Genomic DNA, 26,461 nt, shown 5'->3' with positions numbered 1-26,461 from the left:
TACTGCATGCCTTCATGTCACAAAGTTTTGACTCCTGGTTTGATGCCTCCAAATCCGACCTTGAAACTCCCCGTTTCGGATCGCCAGATCTCTGCGATCGATTGCTACAGTCTCTCGCGTCTTAACCTGGAGGGTCTGACTGAAGAGAAGGGCACCCAGCTTTGCTTCTGGTCCCGACGTTCAGCGGCTCGTGCAAGGTGCCCGGACATCCCCGGGGATCCCATCATGTGGCAAAAAGTCATGGGCAGAGCGTGGGACTTCCGCCTGGTGTTCTTGCGCGGGCCGGGCCACCCTTTGGGGAAGACCTTTCGGAAAAGCTACGACCGAAGAGGACTAATAACCATCTCGGTCACTCCCGCTGTAGGCTTGGCAGATCAGCCCGCGAAAGTGACGATCGAAGGACTGGCGCCTTTGCAGGGAGTGACGCTCCGGGCGCTAGTAGTGAACGAGCAGGGCAGCCTCTTCGACGCCTGCGCGCATTACCAAGCGGACCAGCAGGGGGGAATAGACCTGTCCAGAGATGTTTCTAGGGGAGGGGATTATGTGGGAGTGGAGCCCATGGGGCTGTTTTGGAGCCTGACCCCCGCTACCATAGAGAAGCCTTACCAAAGGCTGGAGCCCGAGGACGTGGAGAGCCCCGTGAAAGTGCAGATCACGGTGCATCAGGAATATAGTCAGCCCGGGGCCATCCCCGGACAGGTGCTTGCTCAAACGAGCGTGGAAAGGTGGTTCACTCTTCCTGACGTGAGAAGGATTAGGTTGAAGGAAGGTGCGGTCAGAGGCAGCTTATTCCTTCCGCCAGGTGAGTAGAGGGGGAGAACCTTATGATGATGATGGTGGTGGTGGTGGTTCAGGCTCCCATTTCCTCCATCAGTTGTCATGCCATCCTGACAACTGATTCTGGACATTTCCAGTCTTGGTCGAGGCAACCAAACGGGAATAAGCAGTGGGACATTTGTGGCAAGATACCAAAATAAATAAATAAAGATAGGGTTGATGGGCAAAGTCAGGTATCTTGGATAAATCCCAAGCAGAAATAATATGATCCTTTCCATAATATAGGGGATTATGCATGTGGTTAACTCTAACCCATGGCAGTTGTACCAACATACTTTTAAAATGAGCTTGTTAAAGGCATTTCAGTATAAAAAAAGCAATTTAAAAAATCTTGTTAATAATGTCGAGACCCGACACATTTGATCAATATCTACTCCTATTAGGGAACGGCCCGTTTCCAGCTGTGATAGACATGTTTGGTGACGAAGGTGGGTTAATCGAATTCCGATCCAGCCTTCTGGCAACCCATGGCTTTGCAGCTCTTTCCTTGCCATATTTTAATTTTGAGGATCTCCCAAAAGTCATGGATGATTTCCGTCTTGAATATTTTGAAGAGGCAGCCAGGTTTTTGTTGCGCCATCCGAAGGTGAGTGATGTGAAAAAAAACTTCTCTGTCTATAATACAATTTACACCAAGATAAGTTTTCCCCTCTGATGGATTCTGAATAAAAAATTATGAGGAAACTGTAAGGAAAACTTAAGTTGTTTTGCCAGAAAATATACAACACTGTTAGGTGTTATAATTAACCTCCCACATATTGATACTGATAAAATGATTAGAGCTTGTATAAAGGTAAAAAGGTAAGGTTTCCCCTATCCAGTCATGTCCGATTCTAGGAAGCAGTGCTCATCTCCATTTCATAGATGAAGGATCCTGTGTTGTCTGAAGCCATTTCTGTGGTTATATGGCCAGCATGATTACAGGCTGAGGCACATGGAATGCTATTTACCTTTCCGCCAAACTGGTACCTATTTATCTACTTGCATTTGCATGCTTTTGAACTGGACAGTACTTGTATAGCCAGGCATTTTTCTGGCATAAAAAGAATGTGTGAGAAAACTTTACAGGAGGTGGAAAAAGTCAGAGGTCATAAAATTACTGATTAACTTTGGATGTAAACTTATTTAGGTTTATAAGAAACCTTGTTTCTAAAATCTACTGCATTGAGGTTTTGTGTATCAAAGTATGCATAATTATGGTACTAAACAAATAGGTACGTCAGTTTAAAATAGGACTTTATACTGATTTGGTTCTCAGTGATAGTGCTTTCCATGACAAAAGACATACATTCATTTAAAATATTTTAAACATTTTTCTTTATGAAGTTTTTGTCAAAATCTGGATTGTTTCCAAGAAAACCATGGAAACATACTTAATAATCACAGCGTATTACAAAGATTTAATCACACACAAAGATACCCATTTTCTGATCAAAGTAGGGTTATTCTCCCCTATCCCACACCTAAAACAGGGATAGGGCAGAGAAGAACAACCCTACTCTCCTTATATTTTGCTCATAGTTTTCATTCAGAACATTGTGAAGATAATTTGTTTAGGTTAGCCTTAACAATAATTTAATATATAGGAATCTCTCTACCATTCTGAAAGCAGTACAAAATAGAAAAGCAACTTTTGAGGGAATAGATAGATTATATTTTTTTATTATTTTGAAAAAGAGATACATTATACAGTCCTATTATAAACATACTAAGCTTTTACTCATTGAGGTTTCTTTATTAGTTATTAGTTTTTAACAAATTAGCCTGAGATGCTTAGGCCTTTATTAATAACATGTTATAGAATGTCTTTTTGAAAAGAGTTAATAAAACATTTATGTTATTTTTACTTCTGTTCAATAATTTAACCCATGCGATTTCATTCATGAAGGTTAAAAAATCTGGAATTGGTGTTATTGGAACTGGGAAAGGAGGAGAACTGGCTTTGTCAATGATGACCTTCCTACCAGAAGTAGTGGCTGCTGTCTGCATTTCTGGCTGCAGTTCCATCACCGCCACTGCGCTTCATTATGGAAAACAGAGTCTGCCTGGGCTTTGCTTTAATATGAGCAGGATTAAGATTTTGGACAATGGAATATTTGATATTTACGAAGCTTTGGATGACCCAAGGGATCCAGCCAATTCACACTCCCGGATCCCCATTGAAAAGGCCGAAGGCCATTTCCTTTTTGTGGTCGGAGAAGATGATCACAATTGGAAGAGCTCTTTGTATGCTGAAATAGCTACCACATGCCTACACCAGCATAAGAAGGCCAATTTTAATCTCTTGAGTTACCCTGGAGCAGGCCATCGAATTAATCCATCTTTTTCTCCTGTTTGCCTGGTAGCTTTAGACCGTGTTCTAGGAGTGCCCATTTTGAGTGGTGGGGAGTACAAAGCTCACGCCCATGCGCAGGAACATTCCTGGGGAAAGATTCTTGAGTTCCTGAATTTGCACTTGAAATGAGACGAGCAGGCGGATAGTTGAACAACAGGAATACATTGAGAGAAAAAAGTTCCAAAGAAGATGAAGAAATAGTCAGGAACTGAGCAAGAAGGATGGGGAGAAATAACAAAAAATATATGCCTTGGGTTATATTATGAACATATAACAAAATAAGGTTAGTTCAGATGGCATGGCCAAAAGTATATTTTCTAGAAATGTAATTTAGAGTGCTACAGTGAAGAATGATTTTGTTTATAGTGTTACAAATGTCAGTTAACTCCTAAAACACTGCCAACAAATCATACATAGCCAGCAGCACCAAGTGTAGCTTCTGCCATTTTGAAATCATATATCCAAAATATAACTATTTCCTGCCTTCTGGCAATTTTGTGTTTTTGGACTATAACTTCAGCACACATAGCAAGTACCGTATTGTTACTTGAATAGAGAACACACATGAGAGGTCGATATTATAATTTACAATAATAAATGAAGTTGCCTGCAAAGTCATTAGCCAATTTAATATGAAAGAGGACTGGTTTTCTTCAGCTGCTAATCACATTATACTGGCTTTTACAACACAGATACCTCTTCGTCAGACACGCAAGACACATTATAGCTTATGTGTAAATCCAACAAAAATCAATCTTGCCAAAAGTGCCAAAATCTTTAGTTGGAATTAATTTTTTTTAAACTACAAAATAATACAAAGCATAGTACAGTTTCAAATTTTACTAACACTGGAATTTTTAGTTTTAACTAAAATGTAGTTCCACAATATAAGAACTATCCCATTAAAATGTTTAGAGCGTCTCATTTTGTATGGCTTGTTTATTGTAGGAGAGTTCTATCACCAATCACTATAGTGACAAAAACTAGATATTTTATCTGCTCTGCATATTGGTACCACCTAAATTGACATTTATAATGGTTCTGAGAATAAATGGTCAAACATGTAATGTTTAGTATGAAGCATTACTGAAACTATATTCTTTAAAGTATATTTTATTGCAATTTCTCAAGCACTGTCTATATATTACTAAAACACTCTTGTTTGTGTGTATCCATTACCTGGATGAAACTGCATTGTAGGGCAACCGTTTTTTAACTAACATTTTGAACCTCAAATTAGCTAACTTGCAGAATGCATCCAAAATTTGACAAATTCTATAAAATATTTTATGTCTTAATACAAAATATCATAAAACATTTCAAGTGGTCAAATCCTGATGTTTGACTGTGCTATGCTGTTCAACATGAGCTACTTTCAAGGAAGATGCATCTCTGAATATCTCCCGGAATTTTTAAGATTTTTTCCATTGAAGGCAATACATGAGAAACTCTGCCATTGTTGAAGGTATCGGGTAAGGAAATATCACTGAAATAATGATCTGATGGTTCACAGCTTGTCTAGTACTTTGTAAAATTACACCTAAGTTCAATAACGTGATGCACAAACATACTTTTTTTTCTACTGGGAAAAAAACACATCATCTAAAATTAAACCAGCAATTCTTCCGAATTGAAGTGGGTACAATAAGTGTCACCAGGAACAAATTATATGTAACAATATGTCTTATCCGCAACTCATACCCAAGCTCAGAAAATAAAACCATTCACACGGTACTTAATGATGGCAAAGAAATTGGTATTGGTGAGTTCAAACAAGCAGACACAATGTTTTATTCCAGTTTAGGGCTCTGGAAATTCAACAAAACTGGTGTATTTAAATTCAGTAGTATTTATTTGTTCAACTTAAAAAGCTACCTCAGTCATCTATGTGCTGCATTGCATATTAAAATAATGAAAAAAGTAGAAAAAAGTATTACAAGTATTTCTTACTGTATGAAGAAAAAGCAATAACTAAAAAATCCCAACATCAGTTAACAGGATGATAAATCTTTGTGGCCTAGGACCTCCCAAAAGATCTGTTTAAGGGCCTTCAGTGTTATTTAATGTATATGATGTATCTGATTCTGATAAATACATCTGGTAATTGGAAAGTGGTTCGGAAAAGTTTTGTCATAAATGTGTTAATATGCCAATACAGTAGAGTACTGTTTTTCCTTGCAGCTGGAACAGTCTAATATAATTTCTGCTCTGGAATGTAATTTTAGTCAGCAAATATTTCTTCAGCATTTTTGCAAATCAAGTGGGGCACTATTTATATTCAAAGGCTTGATCGTTGAAAAAAAAAGATCTTTGCTTTTACTTTTGGGGAAATACCGGTATGTGGCAGCATAGGATCACTAAAAGACACTGAATTTCACTCCTCTGTAAACATCAAAACATGTCATGATTGGGATTTAAACATGTTACCCTGACCACTCTGATGAAAATGGAAACCCAATCTGAAAACAAATAAATATTCAATGAATTAAGGGGATCATATCTGCACTATACAAATCTGGACGATCGTAGCATCAGAGAACTCCTCCGGATGTTTAAATCCCAATCATGACCTTTCTTCCCTTGATAACAACAGTCACATTATGCTGTGGCTTATTTAGGGCTGCCACCCACCAACCCACGCACGCGCACAGATACCCTCATGCAATACGTCTCATTTAAAATAAAAAATAAAAAGCTAAACCGAACTGCTACAGCCAGCGCGCTTCAATGCCTCGAAATTCCGCTTGTGTAAGATGCACAGCGTCCCCTCCTCCTCCCGCTGAAAAAAAACAACGCGCCTTTAGCTATAGGACGTTTCCTCCCTCCGCCTCTAGAGGGAGGCAGCCTGAATGAAAAGTCCTTCTGTTTTCAGAGGGATCTCTATGATCCGGTTGTTGACTTTGCTTTTTGCTCACGTGTCTGCTCCCCTCCTCCTCCTCCTCCTCCTCCTCCAGCTTTCAGGTGAGCATGCGCGCGGGTTTCGCTTGCCATAGCAACCAGGGCTGGAGACGGTAGCAACTGGAATCCTAACAATGGTGAGTTCCTTCGAGGGGTACCGGGAGGGGAGTAAGGGAAGAGACGCCCGGGGGAAGATGAGGCGGAGGGAGGGGTTTCTCCTTTGGGAAGGGGAGTTGGGGGCCCCGCGTTGCTTGGCTGGCTGGCGGTAAGTACTGGTAGTAGTGGCAACAGCTTTTTAGATAATGTCGATGGCTGATGGATAGAAGGGAACAACAGCAACGGGAATGTTCTGGCAAGAGAAGAGGAGCTTTGGAGGAAGGAAGGAAGGAATAAAGAAGGAAGAAGGAAGGAAGGAATAAAGGAAAGAAGAAAGGAAGGAATAAAGAAGGAGGGAAGGCATAAACGAAGGAAGGAAGAAGGAAGGAAGAAGGAAAGTGTCAGTGGCTGGAGCAACAGGTTTCGGACATTGCTGGAGAGAGGAGGTTCCTTGGGGGAAATGAGAGACCAAAGAGGCCTATGAGAAACCAGCTTGTGGAGTGGGTGGTACTGGACCCACTGAAGAGTTGTGAGTGTTTTTCAATGTTTTAGAGGGAAGAAGTCCCAGCAGGGATATAGTCCCACACAAGGGTACAGTAGAGGAGCAAATGACCGCCATCAGTCATGTGAGTTGAAGTCTCAAACATCTCCCTTTGTCCATGCAATCTTCCCCCTCTACATCTTAACAAGTATAATTATTTCCTTTGGAGAATTGTGTGAGGGATTATAAAGAGAGACAGGCGGTGTATCAGAGACTCCTAAATATACATTGGGGCCTAATGCTTCATTAGATAGGATACCCAACTTCCTCAGATAGCCCTCAAAGAGGAAACAACAACAATAACCTTGTGAGAACTGAAAATTGCAAACAAACAGAAGGGAACTGTACCTTTTCAAAAGGGAAATTAGTTAAAAAAAAAAAAGGCCAGGTGCCTCAAGAGTTGTGCAATTGTTCCAACAGCAACAACAAATTCCCCTTAGAACCCACTGCTGATGGAAAGTAGGAGAAGATTTGCTCATTTATATCTCCCATTTCAGCCTCCTGCACCACTTCCTCTATTCAAGTGGTGTGCTGACTCTAGGAATTCTAGACCAAAAATCCAAATAAGGCTGCTTTTATGGAATCCCAGCTAGTATGTTACAATAAGTGTAATAGGACAGTGATAGGCAGAAGGCACCTTTGATTTACCCACGGACATCTGCAGCAAGGATTTTGACCTACTGCTTGTTAAGCAAAAAAATCCTCCTCATAATATAGCTGTAAAGAAGGGATTTTGAGCATTAGGAATAAATTGCTATGTGGAAAGGCTTTGCGTTTCATTTCTGTTTGAAAAAAATTCTGGGCTCAGAATTTTTTAATTGGAAATGTTCATCTTTTGCACAAAGTAGTGGGTAATTAATTTTTGAGTTCGATTGAAAAGATAGAAAAGAGTTTCAAGAATCTTAAAAAGCAACAGGTTTTTTTTACTTTTGTGTTGGTCGAAACCTGATATAATCTTAATTTATTCCCATAGGCGGGGTGCTCATTTGAAGAGTGATCTGCATAATTAATGCAAATTAATCATAATCTAAGAATTGTCTGAATATCGGAAGTCACCTTCAATAGAATGGTAAATAAATACTTTACATTCATGACAGAGAATTTGCATTAAAGAGTTTGCCTGAAATTTTCCAAACCGTACTTATGTATCTACATGATAAATTTAGATAGTGTTTTTCTGGCTTATGATTAGGGTGTATTCAATATTTCATACATAGATTGACCAGATATTCTTCTCATATATATATTACTATTTCTTCTTAAGAGTGATTAACATAGGTTTTGATTGCAAGAGTATAAATACTTAAAGCTACATGTAAAACTAGACTGAGCTAGAGAAGCCCTTCCATCTTACGCTTTTAAAAAAACCTCAGTAAGCTCTTTTAAAGCACAGCTTATCTGTTATAAATGAGTGACACTACATAAAATGAAGTTGTTTCATTAGCTGTTAAGAATTGGCTGAGTAGAGAAAAGTATCTTAACAGGATATAAAGGTGCTAAATGTTTTGTATTACAAATCATTTATATCTTCTGACTTCTATTCCTTTTACTTTTTGCACAGCTACTGATAAACTCTTGACAAATGAAGTAAATATATATATTGTGCTACCACAGCTTTTATGCAGAATTATTCCATTTTTTCCCTTTCACAGAAGTAGAAGTGTAGAAAGAAACCAAATTGCTAAACAGTCACTCTAATAGGTTTTCTGATACCATCCAATGAAAAATCAGAAAACACATTGGATCATATAATTCATATCTTTCATTATTTCTACAGAACTGCTCAGGGAGTGAGAAACTCAGGGAGTTTGAGCTCATAATACCGATATGACTTAATAGATGCAGCAACATTAGGGAATGTACCTATACTGGGCACCATAGTTAAAAGGTTGCAGAGACCTGGAATATTAACAGAAGGGCAATAGAGATTATCGCAGAATTAGAAACGAAATCACATGAGAGATTAAAGGAGCTGGGTTCCTTTAACCTTGAAAAAAGAAGAGTTTGAGAGGGGCTATAATAAAATTTCAAATATCTCAATTACCAAGGTACTCAATTACCAAAGCAGTAATCAGCTTCCTCTTCTTGATTATGTTCAAAAAAATAATTAGAGAGTCTTCTGTTGTAGATGTATATTCATTTAGATTCCCAAGCTAAGGTATCATACTTAACAGGCTCTTTGTATGTTATGATTACTTTTTTGTGTCATGGATGTTCTGCCAACATCCATTAGCTTATAGTTTACTGCAGCTGCTTTTTCTTGTATCACATGGACCTCTAGCAGTGGCCTTTTTGATTATAGCCCATGGTGCTGTCTATTATAGCAAAAGTTCACAGGCAGTTTTTGCTGCCAAGAAGGTGGGGGGATTAAGAAGCAACAGCTGAGTTTGTTAAGTGAATAACATTAGCCTTTGACAGATTTTATTTTAATAGGTGCATTCATACAAACAATAAAGTGATGTGAGGCTGAGTGAAATTGTTAATCAGAGTAGAATGATGAAGAATATCACTATAAATAATACCAACAACAATTACTAGTTCAGTTCTTCCCAGTCTCTACCCACTTTTCCTCAGGCCCTGCTCTTTTCTATATGTGCCTCTCTTGAATTGTTTGAAAAGAGCAACAACAGCTCAAAAAGGCCCCATATTCATCAGATGGTGTGAGGTTGAAGAGTAAAGTAGAAAATCATCTACCAGTTCTGATCCCCATAACTCACATAAGCTAAAATGAACAGGTTTTTCTTCTTTTAAAAATTTTCCATTGATTTCAGACTTGTATGGATGAAGCTCATAGGGCTTTTAACCTGGGACCAGAATAAAATTGTAAATACTCATTAAACTGATTCCCTCCTTGATCAAGGCAATTTAATTAATTAATGTCAGTGTGATATACTAGTGAAGGCATTGGACCGAGACTGAAGAGACCAAGGTTCAGGTCCATCCTCTGCCACAGAGCTCATTGGCTGACTTTAGCCAGTCACTTTCAGCCCAACTTAGTTCATTCATAGGGTTGTTTTGTGTGTGTGGGGGGGGGGAATGGAGTAGGGAATGTTTTGTATGACTTCGTGAGCTCCTGAAGGAAAAGCAGGATATAAATCTTAACAGGCAAAGAAACAATGATAAGACCATAGAATTATCTAAGAGGGTTATATAAATCCATTATATTTTATTTATATGTTGTTGGGGTTTTTTTGTTAGGCAAAAGCAACAACTATCAAGGAAGCTCTAGCCAAATGGGTAAGTAGGAAATAAATTGTGTGTTCTTAATTATATGGTTTTTCTTTATCAAGAAAAGTGATTTTCATTGTGCTTTTTTATTTTTAGTAGATGCAAAACAGTTGTTTGCAAGGAGCCCAGAAAAGCTATGTAGTCAAACTTTTAGCTTATTTAGTATTTGAACTGCAAATGTACTTCTGTGAAAATTAATTAATATTTTTATAATACTGTCTATGAGCTGAAAAATGCCTCTTGTAGACATTCCATAATCATTGTATGAGGAGTATATATTAAAAGCCATGTCAAGAAGTCATAGAAATCAATATTTGTTAATACATAGCAAAGGGAACAAATATAGTGGATAAACAGCTAATGGTAGACATGTTTGGGAAGGCTTTATTAAGAAACTGGGAAGAGAAGCAGTAAGTATAAAGTGGTTTGATTATTGGGCTACATATCTCAGAATAAGGCACAGAGAACCTTCGTAAGTTGTATAGAGCAACCTAAGTAAATGTGATTTAGTTAATTGCTCAGACAGAATGTTCAAAAATGGGAATATATAGAATGAGAATTTGAATTTTGTATTCAGCTAAGAATAAAACAGCCTCCTCTCACTCCCCGCAACAAATCTATTGAAATATTCCATATTGGTGGCATATGAGCAGATGAAAACTTAAAACAATTTGATGTTGTATATTCTGTTCAGGACAAAACTCCAATGTTCTGGTCAGGTCAGGTGCTACAGCATTCCAAAGCTTAAAAGACAATTGGTGACTTCTTCCATATTTATCTGTGGTTTATAATGGTGTGGAAAATAATAGCCTGACTCTTCAAGTTCAGGTTGGAAGACTGCCATGCCAGCCTGCCCTGGGATCCCGTATGCTCACTGAATCCATCACTCCACTTGTTCCTTTCTATCACCTTCACAAACACCTTCTTCCTTTTTATCCTCAACCCCTAGGTGAAAGTGGATTAAGTGGGTACAAATTCAGTCCACTATTACTTCAGCTTGTGTGAGGAAAGAGCTTTATTCCTATTTTGAGCTGTGAATTCAGCTTCAGCCTTTTAATACGTAATAGCACACAATTCCATAGGAAGAGCTGTCATACCATTAATAACCAATTTCCTTACTGCTGTCACCCTCCCTATTCCTTGAGTAGTGAAGCCTTATTTGGCCCTCTCTCTGACTGTTATCCTCCTTCCAAAAGCTCTTGTCCTTTTCTCATAGTTGTTTAGGAGAGTCATTCTTTATGGAGGAGATTAAATGGATGGAAATTGAGGCAAGTAGAGGGGAGGTTTTCAAGGTTTAAAAAAGAAAAAAAGTCTTTATAAAGTTTGAGATTGCATCTAAGAAGCAGTATAGCTGGGGCATCACTATCTCTGTGCAGGTAATTTCTGATTGGAAGAATTAATTCCATAAACACATATAGAGATTTTTTGTGTGTGACGGGGAAAGAAAAGTCTCTTTCAAATGTGAAAGGGGGTTGAGGAGAATCCTTTTTCTCCTTATGTTGCTTTGAAACAGATGCCAAAACTCAAAAGGAAATCTAAAAGGGGATGGGGTTGTGTAGAGGCTGCCTCAGAGGTAGACATGTGCTCACTAGCTTCAGTAGTAGCAGTGCTAGTATTTAAATCAGTCTAGTTGCAAGTTCTAGTCCTTCTCCCTTAAATCTTTTACTAACAGCAGTTTAATGCTGGCCTGAGCTACTCTACAGTTATCATTCCATATCAAAGTTCAGTCCAGCCTAGGGCAAAAAAACCCTAAGAATCACACTCAGTGCTTAGATTGAGAAGTGTGATAGCATATCTGTTTAAAAAAAGTTCATTTCTTTTCTCTGAGTAGATTAGAATGAATATTCTTTAAATTTTGAGGAAGCTGTCGTTTGTCATTCTTTTTTACTCCAGGAAGAAAAAACTACTCAGAAGCCATCGGAGGCCAAGGAAGTGAAACTCTATGCTCAGGTTCCCCCTATAGAAAAGATGGATGCTTCTCTTTCCACTCTTGTTAACTGCGAGTAGGTCCTGAATACTAAAATAAATGTATCCTGGATTGTTTGTGCTTTCAGCAGTACAGGTTGCCCTTATTGACAATTGAAACCGGCAACTCCATCATTAAGCAACTCTATCAGTCACTATGTGGGAAATCACATGACTGGGATTGTGCTTTGCTTTTCCAGCTCACTGGGCAGTGCTCCATGTTCAGCTTGAAACTGCAAGACTAATGTTTGTATTTACATTAATTGGAGAGGAAGGGATTACAAGAGAGTAAGCAAGCACACAATGGGAAGTATACATTGAAAGCAGTTTTATTATTTTATTTGTTAAATTTATTTGCCACTTACCTCATCATGGGGTTACTTTAGGCAGCAAATAAATTTAATGCACTGATGTTGGCAACTGCAACTGCAGCATACAGAACACCTAGGGCAGTGATGGCAAACCTATGGCACACGTGCCACAGGTGGCACACGGAGCCATTTGTCAGGGCAGTGCCTCAGCTGGCCAGCGCGCATTTGCGCGCTGGCCAGCTGAGTTCACCCTTTTTTAAAGCCATTTTTCACCCTCCCCAGGCTCCAGAGGCTTTATAGGAGCCTGGGGAGGGCAAAAAGAGCCTCCCCCACTCCCCCTGGAGGCCCTCCGGAGGCTTCATGAGCTTCCCTGAAGCCTCCGGAGCGTAAAAACCTAGCCCTACGGGCAAACCGGAAGTTCAGGAACGGACTTCCGGTTTGCTCGGAGGGTCATTTTGACTGCTGTGGAGGCTTCAGGGAAGCGTCCTGAAGGTTCCTGAAGCCTCTGGGGGGGTGGGGGAGGCTGTTTTCGCCTATAAAGCCTCTGGAGCCTGGGGAGGACGAAAAAAGCATGCAAAAAATGGGGGGGGGGTCATGCGTGTAGTGTGCACATGTGCACTGGGGGGTCGCGCATTGCATTATGGGTGCGGCACGCCGGCACATGACCCCCCTGCGCTCCCCCCACTTATGGCACGCGAGCCAAAAAAGGTTCGCCATCGCTGACCTAGGGAATTCCTCACTCTGACCCTTCTTACTCTCTTGGAATCCTTTTCTCTTCAATTTCTTCATTCTTCAATAGGGGAGGAACTAGTCTGATACGGGAGAGATTGCTGTGAGAAATAGTTGATTCCCTTCCCTCCCTACAGTAGAGAGGTTTCCACAGTTATATTTTGCCACATGATGGCTATCATCCCTTGTTACCCCCTCCAATTTTTCAATTTCAACATTCAACACTTTTTTGAACATTATACTCTCTTGAACAACTTTATAATGTTCACAAGGCTTAATTGATATAATGCCACATCATGATTTGAACTAATCATATTAAAAACTGAGCAGTTTTCAGTTTTGAAATATAGAAATTTTGAGCTATTTGCCCTTTAGTCTATATTGAGCAATTAGCTTTCAGAATCAGTGCCACAGTGCCTCTTCAGTTCCTAGCCTCTCCCAAATAATAATTAGCACAAAGTGTTTACAAATCTTCAATCTTTGCAGAATTACAATTAATATAAAATCCTCTTTTTTCTTTGTTTCAAGAAAACTGTCTTTATCTACAAACTGCATTGAAAAAATTGCCAACTTAAATGGGCTAAGTAAGTAATAATGAACATATTGCATCCTTTCTCAAACTTCTGTAAACCACTATTCTAGAAATGGAGCTTATATATATCATGCTTGCTTATGCCACTTTATCAGTTTTGTTCCTTATTCTATAGAAAATAACGATTGTATGTATTTCATACTGCAAAAATAGGAATGTCTCCTTTCTAGTATACTATGTAAGTATGTTTATAGCTCACTTAAATATTCAGTTGAATAGAAAGTTGGGATATAAATTGGATAAATAAATTTTAAAAAATATTGTTCCCATAATCCTCAATGAACAGATTTTTCTCCTGCTGTGGATTGATTATAGTTATAACTAACTATTCTTATTAATCTGTCGTACTGTGCAGCAAAATACAAAATTAATTATAAAATCAAGCTTTATTTGAAAACAATATAAGCAGTAGAGTATTATGTTGATTGGGTTATTTGAGTACTGATTAGAGTATAGCCTTTTGCATTGATAACCTTTTGCATCATTTGAAATAGTAGGCTTGAAGCATTGTTGAAAAAAAGTTTGAGTATTTTTCAAGATATTTAATATAATTTTTTCCCACTTAAAATGAATGGATTGTTTTTTAGAAATATTCCCCTCTATTGTTTTAACCTCTTGGAAAGCTTGTCACCTGTAGCCTCTAGCCATGTCATGAATCCACAAATGCATAATTCAGTGTGCTAATGAGGAAGTTGATTATTTTGGCTCATTACATGAGTTGAGCTTATGGCTCTCTGAATATCTGTTCAGAGCATGAGAAAGATTCAAGAAGTGTTTCAGAAAACTCAACTACCTGCTAATTCCTCTGTTATTTGAAAAAAGGAACAGCCAGCTCCCTGCTTCACAGTGAAGCCATTAACACGAAAGTGAAAAAGACTCTCTCTTAATGAAATATAAGATAATTGGGCTCTGAAGTTTAAGTACTATAAATTTCTGTAACCTTTCCCCTTAATCCTTTTAGTAAATATTGTTAAAGTAGCCTGAAAATCTTGGTTTTCATTGAATCAGTTACCAAAAGCCTAATTGTGTGTTTAAAGCAACCAGAAGTCATTCCTAAATGTTCAGTACTGAATATCTATTTCTATTCTGTTTTTTTTATTCAAATCCTTTTTCCTTTTACAGTTAGGTGTAGTGGGTAAGACAGCAGTCTAGAAACTGAGAGATTGCAGTCCCACCTTAGACATAAAGGCATCTGGGTGACTTTGGACCAGTTATTTTTTCTCAGCCCTAGGAAGGAGGCAATGGCAAACCCCTTCTGAAAATCTTGCCAAGAAAACTGCAGGGATAGTAGTCAACAGGAATTAATACACACATTTTTTGACCAACTGGACTGATATGCATTATTCTTAGGTGGTATGTGCTGGGCTTTTATTTATTTTTTAAAAGTATATATTGCCCAATTCTCAAAACCTCTGAATGGTTATAGTATTTCTTAACTAATAATGTAGAAAAATAAGTGTGTTTCTGTTACAGAAAACTTGCGGATATTGTCACTGGGAAGGAACAACATAAAAAATCTGAATGGGCTGGTATGTAACCTTGATGAGATAGTTGTTTCTCATAATAACAATAAGAACATCAGTGCATGTAATGAATATCAGTTGATTGGGACAAATATTGAATAAACCAACAATACTGTGTAAGTTTAAAAAAATCTTGAAGAACCATAGATTCTTAAAGAATTATAAGATCTCTTTTGACATAAGATGTCAAAAGGATATATAAGGTTTTTCACAGCTGGTCATTGATAACACCTCATTAAGTAGCCATATTCACTTAATGGAAGTGCACGAGAAGGGTTTCAAACGATACCTTAAGGTCCAGTTCCGACTGGCAGCTAGTGAAGATAACAAACAGTTTACATAATCATTTGATCAGCTAGTTCCATTTAACATTGCTGCCATATGGGAAATTTCATACTTTATTCCTTGCATTGCAATAATTCAACCACATGTTGCCAGAAAGCAGCAGCAGCAGCAATCTATCAACGCAAGGTCACAGTTAGTATATCTGCTAAATTGTTAAATGGTGCATGATAAATATGTATGCCTGCACCAAAATAATGAAATCAAGAGCACTTACAATAGGAACTGATTTTTAGGAAAGTACAACTTCTCTGAAGCACCATTATGTATCTGGATTGTTTATTGTTCTTGCCAGTCTACCACTCTGCTGAATTTTAGTTTAGAATACCTTCTGTCTCATAAAAGTTGTGTTATTTCTTGCAACAAATGAATATCTTACTAGATCAGAACTCTTCAAATATGCCAGTCTAAGAATAGGCTAAAATCCCAATGAAGCTGCCTGACATGACTCTTGCCTGACTAGTGTAATCCAAAAGGCTTTGAAATCTGTGGATCCCTCTTATGATCCCCATCCCAATTTGGGAATATATAGAATGAGGATTTGATTTTTCTACTCTACTCCATAATTTTTGTATTTGAGATTTACCTTAATTTATGGTCTGGTGCTATAGAAGTAAAAGATCGTACTTTTTTTTTTGGGCTTTTTTAAACTTAAAAGCTTCTGATGGTAATAGAACATTTTCCCCAGAACATTATTGTCTTTCAGGAAGCAGTTGGGGATACATTAGAGGAGTTATGGATCTCATACAACTTGATTGAGAAGTTGAAAGGTCTCCATGTGATGAAGAAGCTGAAAATTCTCTACATGTCCAATAATCTGGTGAAAGATTGGGGTAAGGCCATGTCATCATTTCTACTTTGAAACATATTGATCATTTTACTGGGGTTATATTCAATAATTTATGTTCTGATGCAAGGATTCTTACAATTCCGCTTCTGCACAACAACCATATTTTCATTTTGAAAGGTCATAATCCACAGATAATGTGCAATAAAATTAAGTGCAATATTGGGCCAAACCAAAGGAGGATATATAGAAATTATTTGCTGTCATTTGCTCAGTACTCATGGATATTTATGCTTTGCTATTGATGAATTTTTATGCTTACCTAGTTAGCTCTTTGCTTATGATTATGTATTCCATGCTTAGAAAGTATAGTATACCTATTTATAAATATAGCTAAATATATAAATATACCTAAAATAAGATTGTTGATGACATCAGCAAGTATTTGTGGCTCAATTGGCAAAAGAAAGCTCAGGCCCATATAGGTTGGAAACATGTGGAAGAGGCCTTCATCCTGCAGTGGACAGACAATGGCTTAAATGATGATGACCTATTTATAACCTGGCATTGTGTGTTTTCTAGTTCCGATTAATAACATAGCTGTGTTCTGATTTTATTTTTTTAATGTCACTATATAAAATAGATTAACAGAAAATTGTATACATACAACTGAGCTAACTATATGATATATCATTAATGTGAAGGAAAATAATGAGATTTATAAACTGAAACCTTTAAAAAATGATCAAATTGCTTGGCAATCCTTTACCTTGTTCCTTTATTCAAATGAGACTAATTTGAAGTTTGAGAGCAAACTTGGCATAATGGTTAAGGCACTAGATCAGCGATGGCGAACCTTTTTTGGCTCGCGTGCCATAAGTGGGGGTAGTGCAGGGGGGTAGTGTGCGGGCGTGCCGCACCATAATGCAATGCACGACCCCCCCCAGTGCGCATGCGCGCACTACAGGCGTGACCCCCCCATTTTTTGCATGCTTTTTTTGCCCTCCCCAGGCTCCAGAGGCTTTATAGGAGCCTGGGGAGGGCGAAAACAGCCTCCCCCGCCCCCCCGGAAGTCCTCCAGAGGCTTGAGGGACCTTCAGGACACTTCCCTGAAGCCTCCAGAGCAGTCCAAACGAACCTCCGAGCAAACCGGAAATGACTTCTGGTTTGCTCAGAGGGTCGTTTTGAGCCCTCTTGGCTCAAAGGCTTGAGGGACCTTCAGGACATTTCCGTGAAGCCTCCAGAGCAGTCAAAACAACCCTCCGAGCAAACTGGAAGTCCATTCCCGAATTTCCGGTTTGCCCGTAGGGCTGATTTTTTGTGCTCCGGAGGCTTCAGGGAAGCTCATGAAGCTTCCAGAGTGCCTCCGGGGGGGAGGGGGAGGCTCTTTTCGCCCTCCCCAGGCTCCTATAAAGGCTCTGGAGCCTGGGGAAGGTGAAAAATGGCTTTAAAAAAGGGTGAACTCAGCTGGCCAGCGCGCACATGCGCGCTGGCCAGCTGAGGCACTGCCCCGACAAATGGCTCCGCGTGCCACAGGTTCGCCATCACTGCACTAGACTTTAAACCAGGAGACTGTGAGTTCTACTTCTACCTTAGGCATGAATCCAGCCAGGTGACTATGGGCTGGGTTACACAATCTCAGCTCTAGGAAGAAGGCAAGAGCAAACCAGTTCGAAAACCTTGACAAGAAAACACTAGGGATTAGTCCAGACAGTTGCCAGGAATTAACATTGACTCAAAGTACACCGGAGGGGGGAGGGGTTATTTGATTAACAATGTGTACCAAGTTCATATTTATTTTTTCAGTACTGTATAATAATTTTTGTCCTTGTCCCACTTGTGAAAATTCCATATTTTTTAATATCTTAATTAATTTAATATACTGGGAATATAGCCAAGACGTATTTGTCACATAAAGGTTGGGCTAAAATTGCTAACTGGCTTGGATATTAGCCAGAAATATGGAAATAATAGGACAAACCTAGCTGAACAATGTATTCGAATATTCTAGTTTCTGAATTACATCTCTAACAAGAAAGCCGTTGCAGCCAACCTGCTTCTGGCATTCTCTGAAGTACTCAGTATAGGCTGACTTTTTTTTTGTTTATCCTTAAATAGAGACTAATTTTTTTGATTTTCAAAAACAGCAACTCATTATTTCATTTTGTTTCAATATAATTTTCATCAAATTTCTTTAACTTTTTACAAAAGTATGTTGTTAGACGCCTCAATGGATTCTTCCAAAATCTCTAACAAATGCAAAACTTCAAGTGCAGAAACATATAGTATAGCCTTTATTGTCATTGTACAAAATAAATACAACGAAATTGGTTTTAGCCTCACTGGTGCAATCCATGACAACAAATACAAACAACATAAATAGTATAAGGAATAATCCCAATGCAAGTAATTAGGGGAAAAGAAAGAAGAAAAAGGAAGAAAAAGAAAAAACTAGTCATATGTTTCTGCGTGGAGTGATTGTGGTTGTGTTTAAGAGTAACAATATATATATATATAAGCAACAGTATCAATCCCTGGCAGTCCAAGTACAATTTGAAATTCTCTGAGGTCAATCAAACGGCTTCAAGTTTTACATAGGTTTAAAAACGTATTCATTAGTTCCAACTAATATTTAGAGAAACCCGTCTATCCAGAAAATGGATTCACCCACTATTTTTATAGTCTGTTTTGTTTGTGCCTTTGAATCAGTCTTGACTGCTGGCAACTGCCTGGACTAGGCCCTGCAATTTTCTTGGTAGCATTTTTAGAAGTGGTTTGCCCTTCCCTTCTTCCTAGGTCTGAACCAGAGCAACAGGCCCGAGGGTCACCCAGCTGGTTTTGTACCTAAGGTAGGAACTCAGTCTCCCAGCTTCTCCCTTGGTGTTTTTGGCTACTACACTAAACTGGCTCATTGTGTGTTGCAGTTATCTTATAACGTAACTTGACTATTGATTATTGTACACTACCCAGAGTCATTTCTCATGAGATGGACTGCTTATATAAATTTGATTAATAAATTACTTAATAAATAAACTTCAGAGTAAAAAGATTAAATTGTATCAGCAGCACAATGTGTTCCATACACATATCTATTAACATTTAAGTGCAGCTGTGGACTTCCATTTGTTGTTAAGTGAAAGTTGTGTGTTCTACAATCTTCAAAGCCAGCTCCCCATATGCCATTTCACCTGATAATTATTAGAAAAGAAAAATCTACACCACATTATCTACATTAGCAGGATTGCACCTGGAACACCATATTCTAGATAATGAGATGTATTTGTGTTATAAATGCAGCTGATCTAGCAACCTCTGATCATTTTACCTGGGAACTGCGATTCTGATGAGGTGGACAAACATTTTCATGGGCAGATAGTAACTTTTAGGATGGTACACTGCTTTGAATTTCAAGAGTACTGCTTGCATTTCCATGCTTGCTTTGAAATGGGTGTGTGTATGTGTTGTATGTGTGTTAGAGCAACCATAGATGTGCAAGTGGTCTCTGTCAACAGCGCCAAACGTCTTTTCCAGCTGTAGAGAGTAGCCAGGTAATCTTGAGGAAAGTCACAGCTGCTTTAAGGAGTTGTTAACAGGTGATGTGTGAGGAGCCACCCAGAGATCTTTACTGAAGTAGAACATTGTTTATTAGCACTTTATCTACCTCATTGATGAACACGCATCTTCATTTTATAAAAAAAATAATTTCTGTATTCTGTTGAATGGCACAGTTGTTTGAGAACCACAACTAGAAACCTGGAAAGTTCATATCCGAGGTAGTGAAATATTGCACAATAAGTGAATTATTCTCTTTAACATCTCCCTGCCCTTCTGACATGGGCATTTGGTATAAGCCATGTTAAGCCACACATCAAGATACTATCATGCAGATAAAATAAGCTCTGTAATTCCAATGATGATGTGATGATTCCCTCTCCCTGCAGGCTCCCATGCCTTTTGGTTTTGAAGTAGGGAATTTTTTCCCTTTCATAATAATTGTTTTTCCTGATTATGTCTCTCTATGGATGCAGCAGAGTTTGTGAGGTTGGCAGAGTTGCCACTCCTGGAGGACCTGGTGTTTGTAGGCAATCCACTGGAAGAGAAATACTCTGCTGATTCACAGAGTGCCTGGGTTGAGGAGGCAGCCAAGCGAGTGCCCAAACTGAAGAAACTCGATGGTGAGAACTGTGGAAGAATAGCATAGCATTAATAACGGAGCCAAAAGTTCATACGAAAAGTTGAGCTCTGGAAAGATCAGTTCAGTGTTGAGCATTCATTTTGGGTATTTTGAAAAGTCAAATTATGATAAAACATTTTTACTGCCCCTTTTGGTTTCAACCAAATTATTCAGCGAAGACCCATAGTAGAGATAAATGAAAATCTGTAGATTTTTATTTCTGCCAGATAATTGTTTTCAAAATAAAAATACTGTAATTTAATGGATTATTGCTATTTAAAACATTACAAAAAGCTGCTGTAGCCACATGTCATCAGTGTTAGAAGAGAGAGAAGCTAAATTAAGCATGTTGGAAATAAAGACTACCTCCCAATAGACACTGATGTTAAAAAACTGGGTTTCTCTTAGGATTTGGAATAATTCCCCCCTTGTATCCTTAAGTCTTGATCTGAACATATGTGCTGATATAAATAACTTCATGGGAGAATTGGTGGATGTATTAATAAATCCATTGAAGAAGTGGGTTGGGCAGTCATTTGTTTTACTATTTTAATGCTAATTTTTAATTTAGTTTTTCAGTAATAATTTTGAGAAAATCAGAATCTAGCTAAAAATTCCTTTAAATTCTGGTTAACAATCTTTACCAAAATGATATATTGTTATGAGTCTTCACACACAGCACAGGGCCAAGGAACTGGAAGTGATAGGGGGGGAAATGAAAGAAAATGCAATAATGATTGTTGTGATTTATGTATCTATTTATTTATTTTAGGTATCCCAGTTATAAAACAGGAAGAACCGGAAGAAGGAGAAAACTAGCACCTTTTCTTTCACATTAAATTATTGATGTATCTCCAGCACTATATAGGATGTGATGCTTTTGTATAAATATGTCTTTAAAGAAAAATTTAGGCAACATTTTAACTGATTCATCTCCATGTTCTTCTCACCCAAAGAATTCTTACTTTTTTATTATGAATGTTTACTTTTTATTTAATACCTGGAGGTTTTTTTTTGCAAGTATATGTTTTTTTAAAGAGCAGATTTCTATAAAGCACTTGTTAAATAGTTTTCTCTAATCATTTGAGAAATGGCAGAGGGGTTCTATATGGTATGGCTTTTTAAAAAAAATCTTTCTTTTATAGAAAGGATTCAAATAATGGTATGCTTTGACATTTATCAAGTGTCTTGTTTTTTTCTCCCGAATTAATACCCAGTATTAGATGAAAGAGTGAAGGCAGTTTCTTTGTTCTAAGTGAAATATTTCTCTCCTCCTTTGGTTTAATATGCTGACTGAATTTTCCTACTTTGTTTTAAGGAACATGAAACTCTTAAGCAAAGGTTTTGTACTGATTATATGTTGCAGAATGGCTGAAGTCCTTTATTATTTTGGAATCTGAGTAATCTGAGAAGAGAAAGCAGCTGTCAAAAGAAGCTGAAACATAGCAAGTTATTCAAAACTAAGACATTTTAATAACTGATAAATGACAGCTGAAGAAATGACGGAAAGAAAGAAGAGAAAAGCAATAATGCTGTAGGATATATAGGACACATGTTCCAATGCAGTTTTTTTTTGTAAAGAAGTTTATAAGCCTTCTCACTTTGTGAAAGCCTTCTCCATCCCTAAATTTTTTCACTGACATGACTGAATATTTTAGTCATTCCTAAAGATGGAAAGGAGAGAAATAAAGTAAGGTGTTACTATTTTGCTGAAGGTAAAATTTAATTTTATAAGGCTTGCAGCAGTTTTTCTCTGCTCTGCTCTGTTTTTTTTTTTGTCTACTTAAAAGTATTGGCTCTGACAATCCATTTCTCAGTTAACAGATGACAGGCATTCAAAAAAGGGATGGAACTGAAACACTCTGCATAGTTATATGGGAATAAACACCATTTTACACAAATGCTGAGCCTTTGCCCAGGAATACTTATTCTTTAGCCTTTGGATTTATCCTAATCATTTAAATGTGGCAGTTGGTTAATTTGATTACCCGTGATTCTACTGTCTCAAATCTGTGTTTATGAGGCATTAAGACCGTTATTACTCTGAAAGAATTTTGTGGCTCAGTTTTTTTTTCAAGAGGAGAGTTCCTTAATATTTTAGGCTTGGTTACTGCAAAGAGCAATTAAGATATTTCACAAAGTTTCATTTGAGGTTCAGTGGAATTGTTCTTGCACATCCACAGATTGGATATTTTTTTTAAAAAAAGAACTTTCAGATAATTTGATTTTTACTTTCATTCTATTTATATTTAATCTTAGTTGTTTCTGTGAATCAATCCATGTAGATGCATCATTTTTAACAAAGATGTTTATATGTTAGGTTTAGTGCTTGGCATTGTTTTTCCTCATATGTTCTGATTAGTATCTTTCTTGTTGTCTTCACATTGGGCCAGGTGTAGGTAATCTTTTATTGGCCAGGAGCCCAGCTGATACTGGGGAAAAGGCTGCAAAATGAATGGAATATTTTACATAAGTGAGCAGAATTATGTTCAGGGTTACAGAATAGAGTACTAGATTTGAAAGGCAGCTATGAACTGAATAAACAGATGTTTTAGGGCTCATGCTACTGTACAGGTGTCATCTTTTCTTATTTCAACAAATGGGAAATGGTGCTATCAGTTTTCAGCAATCATGAAAAGCTTTAAGAAACTTTAGAGCTATAAAAAAGGGCCAGATTTCACAATGTCCTTAGAGATTGCAATAAGGCAGTAAGTCTGTTTGGATGCAGTAGAAGTTACTTCTGAGTAAACATGCATAGAATTACACTGCTCGCAGCTGAGGAAGCTTATGAACAGATACAAGATGGTGGTTCTTGATGTAGAACTTTTTCTTTTTAACAGTTTAAATTAAGGCACTGTCTGTATAAGGCATTATGTTCCCAGACCAGTCATGATTGTCATTTATGTTAATCATCATCTTTGCATCTTAGCAATTGATTTTTCTCTTGGTACCTGTGAGGCAGGAGAAACTGGTAAATTAATGAAGAGTTATCATATCTGGGGTACAAAAAATGGAGCTGCAAACATTGGGACAGTTGCTGGATGACAATAAGCAGTCACGGCTTATTGTGTATTTCTTTCCTGCCATCTACTGGACGTCCAGAGTTTTGCAGCCTGGGTAACCTTTAACTGGGCAAAAACAGTGCCATAAAGCAAAACTCAAAAGTACTTCAAGTGGGATAATTTAAGAAATTCATCCCAAATCTGGGACCCATAACTCTTGTGGAATGGACATTTGACAAGTTTTATAAAACGTTTTATGACCCAAACATTATCCTAAAGCACCTTATGGCGTAATGCAAAATGTCATAAAACATTTCTGGTCCTGATGTTTGACTGTGCTATACAGTTCAACATGGGCTGTTTTTAAGGCAGAAACATCTCTGAATGTATCCCAGCTTTTCCAGTGAAGGCAGTGCATTAGAAGCTCTGTCACTGTTGAAGACATTGAGAAATCTGGTAAGGAAATTTCTCTGAAAGGATGACAACCACAGGCCATGGGTTGCCTATGGATTGGTTATTATGGTATGGGTTTAAGAGGCTGGTTCTCTGCAAGGACTTGCTCTTGAAGCATTTAGTGCTTGGAATTAAGATAAAGTCAGGGTTCTTGCTAATGAGTCAAATGTCCAGTCACCTGCAGGGGATCTGGTAGGCAGGCAGCTCTAGATGTTGAATTGGTTCTTGGTGTCCCTCAAATAGTCAATGCGTTTGAAGGGGAAAGTCAGCAAAACGTTTTGACTAGCAATTTTTGTGGAATTTGGTTTGAATTCAGCTTAGCGTTCTCTGATGCTGATGGTATAGCTAGTATATTGACCATGCAAGTAATGTCATAATCTTAATAATAGAAATCTTGATACTTTTATGTTAATTTTTTCCCTCTTGAAAACAGTTTTTCAGAGAGTTCTGTCATTTCACTTACTTCTTGCCATTTGGGATCCCTCACGTATACTGTCAGTTGTGTGTAATTGTATCCGGGAAGTAAGATAAAACACATTTCCTGGCAAGGAAATATCTAAAATGAACAAGGCCAGTAACTAGGAATTAATCTATAATTTTCTCTGTTTATGTTATGAGAAACAAAATTGTTATAGGTTTTTTTTTTACAACCACTTTATAATACTTTTTAAAGTGTGATGGGATAAAGTGGGTAATAGTAATATGACAGCACATCTTTCTTTAGCAAATAGTATCTTAGTAAATAATTAGTGCCTTTCTTAAACCTATTGATAAGCTATTATTGGCACTGGTGTCTTTTTTAGGAGTTAGATGGAAATCCTTTACTATATCCAGCATTATTATTATTGTTGTTGTTGTTGCTTGGCTTCCAACTATACTTCTTGTGCCCTTTGTGTCAGTTGGATTGCTGACATAATCCTAATATCATTTACTATAACATTTAGAGAAAACGCAAAATAAAAATTTAAATGGAGGAAAATGAGGTGTTTGACAATTGAACTGTTCTGTCTCTTGCAGAATGATCATGGATGATCAGCATGCATAATTTTTTAAAAGAATTAACAGGCCTTTTCATATTAAATAAAGAATTCAGATATATTTATAAGTTTATTTTTGGTATGCTTATAGAAAAATGTGATTCTGTGACAAGTGTTGCTTTAGTGATTAGCTCAATTTCCTGTTTCATTCAGCCAGTACTAATTGTAATGCTTGCTTGTATAGAAGTTAGCTCAATTTTATATTTTTTAAGAACATTGAATTGCACTGGTGTCTTCAGACCCATAAACAAACTCATGGGTTTGCTGCGGTAGGGAAAAGGAGAAGCAAAGGGAATATTTTTTGGATTTTCAAAATTGTACGGCTGGCAAGAGCTTGATGAAATAGATGTATATTCCATTTATATATATTCAATGTACAACAGATTGTACAGTGCTGCACTGGATAAATAAATAAAAAGTAGTGATGCTTGTGGAAAAACCTTTTAACAGTACCTAAATTTCCAAGGAACTGTATAACTAGAAGGCTTTCACCATGATAATATGTACAAGAATAATACAAGTTTTAATCAATGATAATATAGCTTCTTTCAGAAGCTATATTATCAGAAGGAAAGTGAGGCTTAAGAGTTGGAATTTGAAATGGAGTGATTTATCTTTAAAGATATAAATTACAATGAAATCTACTACCAAACCATTTCAGTACCATTTCTTCCACAACCTAGGTGGCACAGGTTACCCAAAGGAGCTCCTAAGAGCCTATGTAAAAATAGGGTTAGTAACTGCAGTCTTTGCCACACATCTTTCCATTTTAGTCTTCTTGAACACTTTCATCTTGCAGGGAAAGATGCTTCTATAGCACATTATCTTTATTTCGCTAAATGATGGATAGATGGCTCACCCTGACCTGGAGTGTCCTTTCCAAATTGCATATAGATGACTTTCTTTTTTAATAACAAAGCAACATTTTTTCTTGCAAAAAGCAATTGGGATAATGAAATTTTTATCTACCAAGTAATGTTAGAAGATGGAATGGACATGAGGCGAGCATTGGGTTGATATGGCATTACAGTAAAATTGTTCCAAATAATGTAGTCCTGACTTTTGTTGAAATGGATTAGAGTTTGTAGTGCAAAACAGAAATCCAATTGCTAAAATAAGGAGTGTTTCTTTTTTTTTACAAAAATGCACTTTAAAATTATGCACTGGATGCTGATGGAAAGTAATGCAAATAGCTGTGTTGTGATATGTGGGTTATGCAGAGAAAGCTTCTTGGCAGAGCAACAAATAAAAAGGACTTCCTTGTAATTGCTCTGAGGAGCTGTTATGGTTTGCCACCTCCCTGGAAATTATTTAGTCTAATATATGGATTGTGAGTGAAATAAATATCCATGTAAAAACGTGACAGCAGTGTTGAATCCTGCTCTCCACACTGGAAATAGGGTGGCTTATGTTAACCTTATTTAATGGCATTTTAATAAATTTAATGCATACTAATAAATTGAGAGGTGTCAACTTGTATTTCAGTCTCTCTGCTGCAAACAGACACTACATTATTTATGCAATGATGTCGAAGGACATTTAAAGCAGGCAGCTCTCATTTGTGGATCTCTTAGGTTTTGGTAGAAATTTAGGCTTCTAAAACAAACTCCA

The 26,461-nt window shown here is 37.5% G+C and overlaps 1 protein-coding gene across 2 annotated transcripts; it reads left to right on the top strand.

Moving 5' to 3' along the window:
• Positions 1-6: 6 nt before the first annotated feature.
• DNAL1 (dynein axonemal light chain 1) lies at positions 7-25,985 on the top strand (the record flags this gene model as incomplete). 2 transcript variants are annotated; one of them, XM_081934102.1, is made up of 10 exons in its annotated part: positions 7-802; positions 1,221-1,423; positions 2,726-3,178; positions 9,906-9,944; positions 11,829-11,938; positions 13,469-13,524; positions 15,006-15,061; positions 16,104-16,230; positions 20,213-20,359; positions 21,131-25,985. In XM_081934102.1, 10 exons carry the CDS (start codon positions 7-9, stop codon positions 21,175-21,177), a joined length of 2,034 nt encoding a protein of 677 aa, XP_081790228.1. In that variant the 3' UTR covers positions 21,178-25,985. The 2 variants fall into 2 exon arrangements, with proteins under 2 accessions (XP_081790228.1, XP_081790227.1); XM_081934101.1 differs by lacking the exons at positions 7-802; positions 1,221-1,423; positions 2,726-3,178 and adding exons at positions 6,109-6,207; positions 7,681-7,776.
• Between the last annotated feature and the right edge of the window lie 476 nt (positions 25,986-26,461).

Source organism: Natrix helvetica (assembly GCF_964273705.1).
Source record: "Natrix helvetica genome assembly, chromosome: 1".
NCBI lineage: Eukaryota > Metazoa > Chordata > Lepidosauria > Squamata > Natricidae > Natrix > Natrix helvetica.
The sequence above is the reverse complement of the archived record's forward strand: the minus strand, read 5'-3'. Positions and strand labels throughout refer to the sequence as shown.